A 12,600-nucleotide genomic window follows, 5' to 3' on the forward strand; every position below is an offset into this window, starting at 1 on the left:
GACGTGTAGTCCAGAACCTCGAGCATGTTGGCCCTGAGCTTGTCCTCCACTTTCAAAGGAGATGGAATGGCATCAGCCATTTCCTTAAGAAAAGAATGAAATTAAAGGCACTCTGGAGGAGACTTTCTCCTTTCAAATGGAGGGGAGGGTTCAGAAAGAGTTCCATAGGACTCATCTGAGGAAAGGTACCTTGGATCCTTGATCCCATAAGCGCTGCTCCATGGTGTCAGACAATACCTCCTGGTGGGAGTGTCAAGACCGAACCTGCCTCAATGTGGAGGAACCATGCCCCTGAGAATGGCGTTGAGAAGTCTGTTCTTGCCTCGACTCTGGCGAAGCCCTCCACCGACATCGAGGGGGGTACCGGCTTGGGTGGCAGTTGATACCAGAGCCGCATGCGGAATCGGAGTCTGCACCACAGGCTGAGGGCCAAGCGGGGCTGCAATGGGAGGCAGGGTAGGCGCAAGCAGCCCTGATACCAATGTACACCGTTGCATAAGGCCATCCAGCAGCTCAGGGAGCAAGACCCAGATGCACTCATCGAGGGCCGACATCGGGAAAAGCTGGGGTGCCGGTTAGGGCGCATGTTGCTTAGCTGCCGGGGTCAATACAGGAGCTGGGAGGGGTCTTGGCTGCTGGGAGACCGGCGCTTCAGCACCTCCTGTATGGAGGGGAGCGGTCCTCCCAGCGCCAATGCTTCTCGGGTGCTGAATCCTTTGATGCCCCTGAGCTACTGGCACCACGCGTTGAAGGCAATTAATGATGATGATTCTTTGCCTTTGCCCAAAGTATGTTGAGGCTCCTCGGTGCCAACGAGGATGAAGTCGAATCCACACGTTACCTAGGGGTTGGGTCCAACGATGGACGGTCACAGCAGGAGGCCTTGTGGCAGGTGGAGACCCACTCGAAGCTTCACTGCTCCCAGTGTCTAAGGGTCTAGCAGCAGCCATGCTTACCGACCCTCCCAATGCTGGTGCGATGCTTGACGTCGATGCCGATGTCGAAGAACTGGACTTGGCTCCAAAAATCCTCTCTCGTTGAGCTTGTCTGGAAAACCTGGGTCTTCTTCTTCATGCAAAGACAGAGAACACAGTTAGTGGGGCTATGGTTGGGCCCAAGATACTGAAGACACCAAGAATGTGTGTCCTACCCAGGGTACAGCTCTTAAAGCCACTAGGAACCTTCATGGACATGGAAGGAAAAATTAAACGAAGCGATGGTGCCTGAAAAAGGGGCAAAGGACGACAAAAAAGAAAGGGAAACTTCTTGGCCAGTCAAGGCCTAAAAGCGGCTTGATGACGACAAAAACGAAAGGAAACTTAAAACTGGGGAAAATAAACTAACAATTTAAAGGAAAAAATTAAATAAAGGATGTTCCACAACGGGAACACTATAATGGAAGAAAAAATTGCCAAAAAACACAAAAAAGCTCTTTAAGATTGAGCAATGTGAGGAGACAGTAAAAAAAAAACATGCCCTCTCCTCACCATGGTAGAAAAAGAATTGAGGAGACCATGTTCTCGTGGCAGGAGGGAAGGCACTCACACAATGGAGAATGTCTCGCACTCCACAAAGCTCTACTTATACTTTTTATAAGTCCCAGACCGTCACCCACTTGTGAGAATAAATAAGCCTACTTGTCCTCGGAGAATCGACATTACCAAAACATATAAAAACCAACCACTAACAGATTTAAGATAAAGTCATTTCCCATCAATAATACAAAGCACATACCAAGGACATATGTTCTGTTAAAGTAAAATCTTAAGCATATCAAACTAACAAACATTTAAAACAGTAAATTTGTTTTGGTGTGCTAGAGCAGTGTTTCCCAAGTCTGGTCCTACCCCTTGCCAGTCAGGTTTTCAGGATATCCACAGTAAATATGCATGAAAGAGATTTACATATAATGCAAATCAAGTTCATGCATATTTACTGTGGATATCCTGAAAACCTGACTGGCAAAGGGTACTCCAGGACTGGACTTGGGAAACACTATGCTAGAAAGTTTCTTCTACTGTATACCTTCAAGAGGCAACTGGCTCCATCCAGTTCCTTGCTGACTCTTCTAGTAGCCAGTTCAAATTTAAGAATATAGTTAAAATATATCCGGGCTAGGTATCTTGGTATACAGTGGGGGAAATAAGTATTTGATCCCTTGCTGATTTTGTAAGTGTGCCCACTGACAAAGACATGAGCAGCCCATAATTGAAGGGTAGGTTATTGGTAACAGTGAGAGATAGCACATCACAAATTAAATCCGGAAAATCACATTGTGGAAAGTATATGAATTTATTTGCATTCTGCAGAGGGAAATAAGTATTTGATCCCCCACCAACCAGTAAGAGATCTGGCCCCTACAGACCAGGTAGATGCTCCAAATCAACTTGTTACCTGCATGACAGACAGCTGTCGGCAATGGTCACCTGTATGAAAGACACCTGTCCACAGACTCAGTGAATCAGTCAGACTCTAACCTCTACAAAATGGCCAAGAGCAAGGAGCTGTCTAAGGATGTCAGGGACAAGATCATACACCTGCACAAGGCTGGAATGGGCTACAAAACCATCAGTAAGACGCTGGGCGAGAAGGAGACAACTGTTGGTGCCATAGTAAGAAAATGGAAGAAGTACAAAATGACTGTCAATCGACAAAGATCTGGGGCTCCACGCAAAATCTCACCTCGTGGGGTATCCTTGATCATGAGGAAGGTTAGAAATCAGCCTACAACTACAAGGGGGGAACTTGTCAATGATCTCAAGGCAGCTGGGACCACTGTCACCACGAAAACCATTGGTAACACATTACGACATAACGGATTGCAATCCTGCAGTGCCCGCAAGGTCCCCCTGCTCCGGAAGGCACATGTGACGGCCCGTCTGAAGTTTGCCAGTGAACACCTGGATGATGCCGAGAGTGATTGGGAGAAGGTGCTGTGGTCAGATGAGACAAAAATTGAGCTCTTTGGCATGAACTCAACTCGCCGTGTTTGGAGGAAGAGAAATGCTGCCTATGACCCAAAGAACACCGTCCCCACTGTCAAGCATGGAGGTGGAAATGTTATGTTTTGGGGGTGTTTCTCTGCTAAGGGCACAGGACTACTTCACCACATCAATGGGAGAATGGATGGGGCCATGTACCGTACAATTCTGAGTGACAACCTCCTTCCCTCCGCCAGGGCCTTAAAAATGGGTCGTGGCTGGGTCTTCCAGCACGACAATGACCCAAAACATACAGCCAAGGCAACAAAGGAGTGGCTCAGGAAGAAGTACATTAGGGTCATGGAGTGGCCTAGCCAGTCACCAGACCTTAATCCCATTGAAAACTTATGGAGGGAGCTGAAGCTGCGAGTTGCCAAGCGACAGCCCAGAACTCTTAATGATTTAGAGATGATCTGCAAAGAGGAGTGGACCAAAATTCCTCCTGACATGTGTGCAAACCTCATCATCAACTACAGAAGACGTCTGACCGCTGTGCTTGCCAACAAGGGTTTTGCCACCAAGTATTAGGTCTTGTTTGCCAGAGGGATCAAATACTTATTTCCCTCTGCAGAATGCAAATAAATTCATATACTTTCCACAATGTGATTTTCCGGATTTAATTTGTGATGTGCTATCTCTCACTGTTACCAATAACCTACCCTTCAATTATGGGCTGCTCATGTCTTTGTCAGTGGGCAAACTTACAAAATCAGCAAGGGATCAAATACTTATTTCCCCCACTGTACATGATTTTCTCATTCTTGTTGTCCCACCCTTCCTGCTCAGCTGAACAACAACTTAAGCTCTTGTGCTTAGGAAAGCGAGATGGACTCAGATGCTGTTCTAGGCCAGCCATAAGATGTATCCACAACTAACGTTTAAGTCTCCCTGTATATAGGAGTTGGAAACAGGTTTGAATGGAAACCTCAGTTTTCTTATAATAGCACACAACAACACATAACCAGTTCATTGGTCACTTTAATACATTATCAGCAGGTACCTTGCTATAGCTTAAAGAGGCTTCTGCTTGTTTAGTCCTCTTGGATGCGACACAGACCAGATTTTTTAAATCTTGAACATCTAGCTCTTTACAAACATCCTGTGAAAGAAATGATTAAAACATAAATATCTTGTTAAGAAAAAAACAGCTTATCAAGAACCCCTTAACATGATTTGGGGCCAACAGTTAATCCTCGTCTTAAATTATCTTCAAAAATCTAGCATCCAGCAGCAGAAAGCTCTCTTAAGTTCCCCTTCCACACCAAGGATGAAGAGCAGGAAGGGAGGATCCCCTCCAACACTAGGTTTCCCCCTCCAGAATCTGCCATAGGTGCTTTAATGCCATTAATAGTGAGAAAACAGTGTTAAAAAATAGGTTTGGAGACTACCTTGAAACAGCATATTGCGAAACATGGATCTATGTCGGTGACATTGGGTCTCCATTATTTACTGCTTACTGAGTCTGGAAAGCTAAGTATTAATCTGGAATTTAAAGATAATAATAAATATGGAAAACTTAAGAAAAATGAGAAACTAAGTAAAAATCAAAAACTGGGATCAATGAGGATTGTGGTACTGCCTCTTAAATATGCTTGGCTCATACAATCATCAGCCATTACAGAGGTAGGCACGCTGATCTGACGATCCTGCTAAAATGCTACTGATGTATTAGATCTTCGTATTTAGACACTGATACATTACCTATGAAGCTGAGTACTTAGAGATATATATTAATAGTGTGTCAGCATCCTTTCTAATAGCTGTCTCGGAGGCAATTGCTTACTTGCTTCACCTACTGCTGTGGCTCTAGAACCCACCAGTCTCTCTTTCTCCATTCTCACCGTGCCTCCAACAATATCCCTCCCTCTCTTGCATAGCCATTTCATTTATACCCCTCCCCCCGACCCTATCCCAAAGCAATTGCCCTCTTTCTCAAATCCACCCCATGGACACCTGCATCATCTCATCTGAAAAAAGACTAAGGATGAGTTCCTTAATTTAATTTCCTCAAAAGTGGGTGGTTCTGGGGGAAGATTTGGAATGGAGGGGGGATGTCAGGCACTTACTACTAATTTTCAAATCTAGGCAAATGAATTGATGGTCTAAATATAGGATTCTAAGTTTTGAGGATCTATAATTAGCTGCATTTTCACCAAAAAAAAAAGTAGCTCCTTCAGTTTGGCTGAAAATCTAAGTAAATTTAGAAACTAAGCATTTCTTGAAAAATGCCCCATGACCTGAGTGCTTCTCCAGACACAAATGACAGCCTTTATATATTTTTACTATTGTAATTGTCTATTACTTATGTTTGACTTATTCCTGCTGTATACCGCTTACACTGAATTCGTCCAAAAAGGTGTTAATAAATTCTAATAAATAAATAATGTAGAATAATTGATCAGGATTTAACAAGAGTAGGATTCATCTTCCCGTGCGAACCTCAGTGGTGCTTACTTGGAGTGGGTAATAGACGGGGAGCTAAGTGGCAGAGCTGGTTTAAAAGAATGTGCCTAGCAGTGGCAAAGTGCGTAATAGCGAAGCAATGGAAGCAGCTGGAGGCACCCTCGGAGGGGGACTGGATTATAAAGTTATCCTTGATTGGTGAAATGGAGAAACTCACAGACAAAAGATTGGGACGTTACAGTGAAACTTCAGAGTTATGGACTCAATATCGAGACTTAACCCAAATGACATAAAGCAAACGTTGACATTGCTAGAAGGGAGGGAGGGGGGAGGGTGGAAGGGAGGGGGGAAGGGATTTTTGACTTTGTAAGTGCATGATTGTTTGATAAATATTCTGTTTGTCACTATAAAAATGAATAAAACATTTTCAAAGTTAAAAAAAAAAAGAAAGAGTAGGATTCATCTGTTTTGCCACAGTAGATTTTTTTTTCTGTGTCTGCATTGCATGTTAAAGTGGTCCCTAGTCAGGTCTGTAAAAATCAGAATAATATGCACACTACAAAAAAAAATAAAAATAAATAAAAGCTTAGGATATATGAAACAACAGCCCCTAGGAAACATGGGAATAAGATTTACAAATTAACCAACTTTTTATTTGAAGAGAATGTATTTAGAAAAAGCACAAGGTTTGAAAGGCTCATCAGTGCTGGATGTTCCCAGAAACTACACAGTCACCGGTGGGTCTTTTGGACTTTCAAAAGCTCTGCAAACTAGAAACTCTCCTGTCTCTACTCAAATTAGGGTTTCCTATGCTAGAAGATACTACAGGCTATTTATAACAACATGTGCCGTTGTTAACCAATTCATAACCCATTTACAAAATGTTTCAGAGAAAATAATAGAAAAACACACAAAATCATCAATATACATAGCTGTCTTATTATAATGGCTGTCAAGAACACATGAATCATGTTAATAACATAGATGATCGCAGATAAAGACTAGGTGGCTCACACAACGCCTGGAGTGTAAAACCTGTGTCTGTACCTGCAGGTAGCTTCTACAGAGTTTGGCCTTTAACTGGTCTATATCTTCCACTCTAGTGCTCTCCAATTCTTCTTTCTTCTCATCTGCTTTTTCTCCATCAACAAGCCCCCGAGTGCTATATCTAGAGGGAATGCGGCAAAGTGAACACTTTTAAATGAGCAGAAAACATACCATAAGAACTTGAAAAAAGAAAGTCGAGACACAATCATCCTACATTATTGACAAGATCTTCTTTCAATCTGTAAAACATAAAGGTACACACATATTTCCAAAACTGTGCTGTGTTCCTAGGTCTGATGGGCTGTCATTCCTGCTTTTCTGCAGCAGAGGTCAATGCTAATATTTAGATTACTTAGAGGTGTATTTTCAAAGCACTTAAGTTACTTAGGTCAAAATGCTTTGAAAATGAGCCCCACAGTAACATATGGAACTTTGCAAGTCTAAGTGCTTTGAAAATGAGACCCTTAGCGCAGGGATACCTAACTCTGGTTTTTCAAACAGATTTGCATTTCTGGATACCAAAATATGCAAATAAACTTGATCCTTATCTGAATGAAATAATGTATATTATAAATATTTGATTCAAATACAGCTACAAAAAAACTGACAATATTGTTAGTCCATTGTGGGTAATGCTTTTCGTGGGGTGGGGGGTGGGGGTAAGGGGTGCTACCTGATTACTTTTGGAAAGCTACACTATAAATTGACCTAGCATGAAATTGCCTGAATACCCTAAGCAAATTACAGGTTGCATTAGGATGGTGTTGTTTTCAAAATTTTAGAGTTGGCAAGTAAAAGGATAGGTAAAGTATGGTGAAGACACAGACAAATAGCGAAAGGAGGAATTTTGCCCACTAATGGCTGAGGAAGCTATTTCTGGAGATACTGAAAACCAGATGCTGCTTTTAAGAATCAGTTGACCTTCCTCATTAAGAAGCTCATAGCTTTGAGGAAGGCTCATATCCCTCACTAGGAAATGACATGGGGATAGAAACCTGCGGTAAATCTGCAGTAACAGAAAAGAATATTTGGAGTATTTACCGCGGATGTGGAAATACTCCAAAAAATATTTTACCACCCCATGAGAATGGTAAAAAGCCTTGCTCCCGCAGTAAAAAAAAAAAAACAAACAAACTCCAATTGCCCCTCTTGTGGTTCCGGCACCTCGCTCCCTCCCCTTTGCTCCCATCCAGCAAACCTGACATTTCTGTGTCTTCCGCAGTGCCTCTACCTTACATTACTGAGCTGCCCAACAGTGATTCCAAAGGCCTGCTACAGGGCCTTCCCTCTGCTGGGTCCCACCTTCCTATGCAACTTCCTGTTTCACGACACAGGAAACTGCATCAGGTGGGACCCAGCAGAAGAAAGGCCCTGGAGAAGGCTTGTGGGAACTGCTGTTAGGCAGTTTGAAAATGGGAGGTAGAAGCACCACGGTAGGAGTGAGCAAGGGAAAAAGACAAAGTTCTGGATGTGTGGGAGGTGGGGGGGGGGGGGGGTGCTGGAGGGAAGGGAGACAGGTGCTGGACCTAAGGGGGGGGGGGGCTGGAGGGAAGAGAAACAGAGATGCCAAACCATGGGGGATGAAGAAAGAGGGAGTCAAATACTGAACACACACAGCGGAAGGAAGAAAGAGAGGACAGGTGAGCTAGATGCCGGAGAGGAGAGAGAGACAATCTGGATAGGGTGGGTCAGAGAGGACACAGGCACACTGGTCCTGGGGAGAAAGAGAGGGGGAGAAGATGAACACAAGTAGGTATACAGAAACAGAAGGGAGATGATGGGCATGGAGAGAAGCATAGGGACAGGGACACAAAAGGGAGATACTGCATGGGGATTGTACATGGACACAGAGGGGCAAATGCCAGATAAGGGAGGGGGTATATGGACAGTGGAAAGATGTTAGACATGGGGGAGAATAGGGAGATACTGGACTGGGGGGGGCACAGAGACACAAGAGTGATGCTGGACACAGGGGGAGGAGATAGGGACATAGAGTGGTGATGACAGATGTGGGGAGATGCTAGACAGGAAAGTATAGGGGACACAGAGAAGGGAGATGCTAAACATGGGGAAAGATATGGACATAGAGATGGAAGATGGATGGTGAGCATGGAAAGAGAAGAAATGTCAAATGGACAAGAGTCCCTGATGATTGAGTTATGAGGAAAACAGAAGCCAAAGGCTGGGACCAACATGATTTGAAAAATAAAATGATCAGACAACAAAAGGTAGAAAAATTAATTTCATTTTCTATTTTGTGATTAGAATATGTCAGAATGAAATGTGTATCCTGCCCAGATCTGGTGTCAGACATGGCTGGGGCCCAGGGCAGAAATTTTGGAGTGGGCCCCAAAGCCTACTACAAGGCTATGGCTTCTTCAGCTTCCAGCAGGCTTATGACCCTCTCTGGCCAGGAAGCAGTTGCCCTAGTTGGACTCCCCTAACATCATCCCTGGATGTGTCATCTTTATATTTTGCACAGTATAGGAGGAAATGAATCTCTTTCGATTTCTTTGGTGTTACACACGTAACTGTCTTGTTTGTCTGTATTATTTAGATTGTAAGCTCTTTTGAGCAGGGACTGTCTCTTTGTATCAGGTGTTCAGCGCTGCGTGCGTCTGGTAGCGCTATACAAATGCTGCTAATAATAATAATAAGGTGTGGCTTCCTGGTATTTTGGTTTAATTTATGTTTACCAGTTTGATCAGCTACTCTGTATTTGGCATTTGTGTTCTATGTGTGTGACCAAAGTATTCTGTTAGCATGAGTCTTCTATGCAGCATTCTGTAGTAATTTGCCTTCTTCAGTTTTCCAGATAGTGGAGGGGATGTTTGTGACGAGGGAGGGGATCCTTACTCTGTATTACTGTTTGTGATTTATAAACAACAGTTGCACAGAATATTGTTAATTTTTATACTTTAATAAAAGATTTAAATATAAAATTATAACTGTTTGAGGCTTGTACGGATGGGGTCAGACTGAGCTTGTGAGGGCAGGAAAAGACAAACTTTGTCCATGTGTCATTCTCTCTCTCTCACCTTTCAAGAGCTGTTTGGCTTAATTGCCAAAGGCAGAGTAATCCAAGCCTAAGCAAATCCTTAGCACAGAGATTATATTAAGTTACAGCATTACTCAGTTCCATTAACCTAAAAACTCTTATCAAGTACAGTCTAGAGAAGTATTAGTTACATACAGCGGCGATCCTAGCCGGCATGACACCCGGGGCGGATCGCCGATGCGCCCCCCCCCCCCCGGGTGCACGCCACTGGGGGGGGGGGGGGTGCCGCGGCGTGCGCCTGTCAGCTGAGTTCGCTAACTTCGCTGTAGCTCCCTCTGCCCCAGCCGGAACAGGAAGTAACCTGTTCCGGGGCAGAGGGAGCTGCAGCGAAGTTAGCGAAGTCAGCGAACTCAGCTGACAGGCGCGCGCCGTGGCACCCCCCCAGCGGCATGCACCCGGGGCGGACCGCCCCCACCCCCTTGGTACGCCTTGGTTACATATAACATACTTGATGTTATTCTGAAGTAATATTTTTTCCAGCCGCTTCACCTGCTGCTTGCACAGCTTCAATTCTTTGGCAGAAGGTCTAAAAGGAAAAAAAAAATATGGTTATGCACCTCTAACAGATGGGAACTGCTGTCCTTAGAGAACAAGTCACACATATGGGTTATTGTCATCTGCAACAGCTCAGGAACTAGGTTTGTTCAGCGCCTTCGTTAGACCACTGGTATTCATTCCCAGTTCTCAAGGGCTGCTAAATGGTCAGGTTTTCAGGATATCCCTAATGAATACACATCAATCAATCAATTAATTATATAATGACTAATTTTTTTCTTTATCTTTATTCACACTGCAAAATTATTTTTAGAAAAATGCACATGAAACCTATACATACAAAACTAAGGGCCCTGTTTTCTAAGCTGAGATGTAGGCGCACTAACTTTTTAGTGCACACTAAAAATAAGCAAGCACTAACGATAGAGACACCCGCCATATTTCTATGAGTGTCTCTAGCATTAGTGCTTGCTAAAATGTTTGCGAGCCTACAGTGTGGCTTAGTCAACAGGGCCCTAAATATGCTCCTACACTATCAAGAATCATGTAACAGCTACTGATACAACTTATAAAGGCAGCACACAATGCACTTTACAGATTGCGGTATGTGTAACAATTCCAATCAGATGGTTCTTGCAGCATAAAAAAATATCACCATTCAATCCTTTATTCCTTCAATTCTTCTTTAGGCTGTCAGTAGAAGCAGTTAAGAAGTTTTCAAATTGGCCTTGTCAACAGAGTCCATAAATCAATACCAACCACTTCAAATTACACTGCTGAATAAATAAACTCTGTCACCGTGGCTGTTGTCAGGGGCGTAGCCAGACTTTGGCAGGAGGGGAGTCCAGAGCCCGAGGTGAGGGGACACATTTTAGCCTCCCCCCCCCCCCCGGCGCCGCCGACCCCCTCCCCCTGCCATTGCTGAACACCTCCGCCACCAACTTTGACCCCCCCCCTGCCATTACCGAACCCAACACCAACTTTGACCCCCCCCCCCTGCCGCCGACCCTCTCGACCCCCTCCCGCCGCCAACCTGCCATCACCTATCGTTGCTGGCGGGTGACCCCCAACCCCCGCCAGCCGAGCCGAGGTCCTCTTCTTCCCAATCCCGCGCAAGGCTTCGTTCTAGTCTGACATCCTGCACGTACAACATCAGACTAGAACGAAGCCTTGCGCGGAATTGGGAAGAAGAGGACCTCGGCTGGCGGGGGTTGGGGTCCCCTGCCAGCAAAAGGTAGGCGACGGCGGGAGGGGGGTCAAGAGGGTCGTCAGCAGGGGGTCCAGGGGCAAATCTACGGGGGCCCAGGCCCCCGTGGCCCCATACTGGCTACGCCACTGGCTGTTGTTAGCTTTAGTCTTGAAAAACCATTGCTAATCACTGGTCTCTTTTGACAAGGCTAATCCGAACACTTCTTAACTGCTTCTACTGTTGAGAGTTGACAGCCTAAAGAAGAATTGAAGGAATGAACGATTTAATGGTGATATTTTTTTTTATGTCGCAAGAACCATCTGATTGGAATTGTTGCAGATACCGACCGCAATCTGTAAAGTGCATTGTGTGCTACTACTACTACTTAACATTTCTAGAGCGCTACTAGGGTTACGCAGCGCTGTACAATTTAACTGCCTTTATAAGTCATACTAGTAGCTGTCACATGATTCTTGATAGTGTAGGAGCATAATTAGGGCCCTGTTGACTAAGCCACATTGTAGGTGCGCAAACGTTTTAGCGAGCGCTAATGCTAGAGACACCCATAGGAATATAATGGGTATCTCTATTGTTAGTGCGTGCTAATTTTTAGTGCGCGCTAAAAAGTTAGTGCGCCTAGAGCACGGCTTAGTAAACAGAGCCCTTAGTTTTGTATGTATAGGTTTTATGTGCATTTTTCTAAAAATAATTTTGTAGTGTGAATAAAGATAAAGAAAGAAAAAATTTTAGTCATTATGCTGCCTTTCAGTAAGGCGCGTAGGTGCCTACGCGTGTCAAATTGGAACTACCGTGTGCCCCGGGTGGTAATTCCATTTTTGACGCGCGTCCAAAACATTTTCTATTTTCTACCGTGTGGCGCTTACCCAGCGGTAATCAGCAATTTACGCACGTTGATGCTTAGCAACTGGTTAGCAAATGAGACTTTACCACTAAGTCTAAATGGGTGGCGGTAAGGTCTCAGGCCAAAAATGGACGCACATTGGTTTTAATTTTGCTGCACGTTCATTTTTGGCCACAAAAAAGGGCTTTTTGAGGCACACTGAAAAATGGACCTACGCACTCCAAAACACGCACCTACACCAGCGAAGGCCATATTTCGGCATGCCTCAGTAAAAGGGTCCCTATATAATTAATTGATTTATGTTGATTTATTGTAATAAAAGACCGCTCATATATTTAGTTTCAATGAATACACATGACAGAGACTTGCATGCATACTTCCTCCACTGTATACAAACCTCTCTCATACATATTAGGGGTATCCTGAAAACCTGTCCTACTGGTGGGACCCTTGAGGCCTGGAGTTAGATGTTTCTGAGTACCTCTGAGCACGCCCAGTAATTCCTATGCAGCTAAATGTTTATAGTTTTTCTTTTGTAATTTATTACGTTTTACTTATTCTTCTG

General features: G+C 44.2%; 1 protein-coding gene across 3 annotated transcripts in view; it reads right to left on the bottom strand.

Moving 5' to 3' along the window:
* The window catches only part of CEP70 (centrosomal protein 70), a 79,743-nt gene that overhangs the window by 22,433 nt on the left and 44,710 nt on the right, over nt 1–12,600 (bottom strand). For all 3 annotated transcript variants that reach the window (XM_030209328.1, XM_030209327.1, XM_030209329.1), the window contains 3 exons: nt 9,938–10,015; nt 6,432–6,552; nt 3,982–4,080 (listed from right to left, as the gene is read on the bottom strand). In XM_030209328.1, the coding sequence (XP_030065188.1) occupies nt 3,982–4,080; nt 6,432–6,552; nt 9,938–10,015 (298 nt within the window). The remainder of the gene's footprint in view (nt 1–3,981; nt 4,081–6,431; nt 6,553–9,937; nt 10,016–12,600) is intronic.

This window comes from Microcaecilia unicolor, chromosome 7, assembly GCF_901765095.1.
Source record: "Microcaecilia unicolor chromosome 7, aMicUni1.1, whole genome shotgun sequence".
NCBI lineage: Eukaryota > Metazoa > Chordata > Amphibia > Gymnophiona > Siphonopidae > Microcaecilia > Microcaecilia unicolor.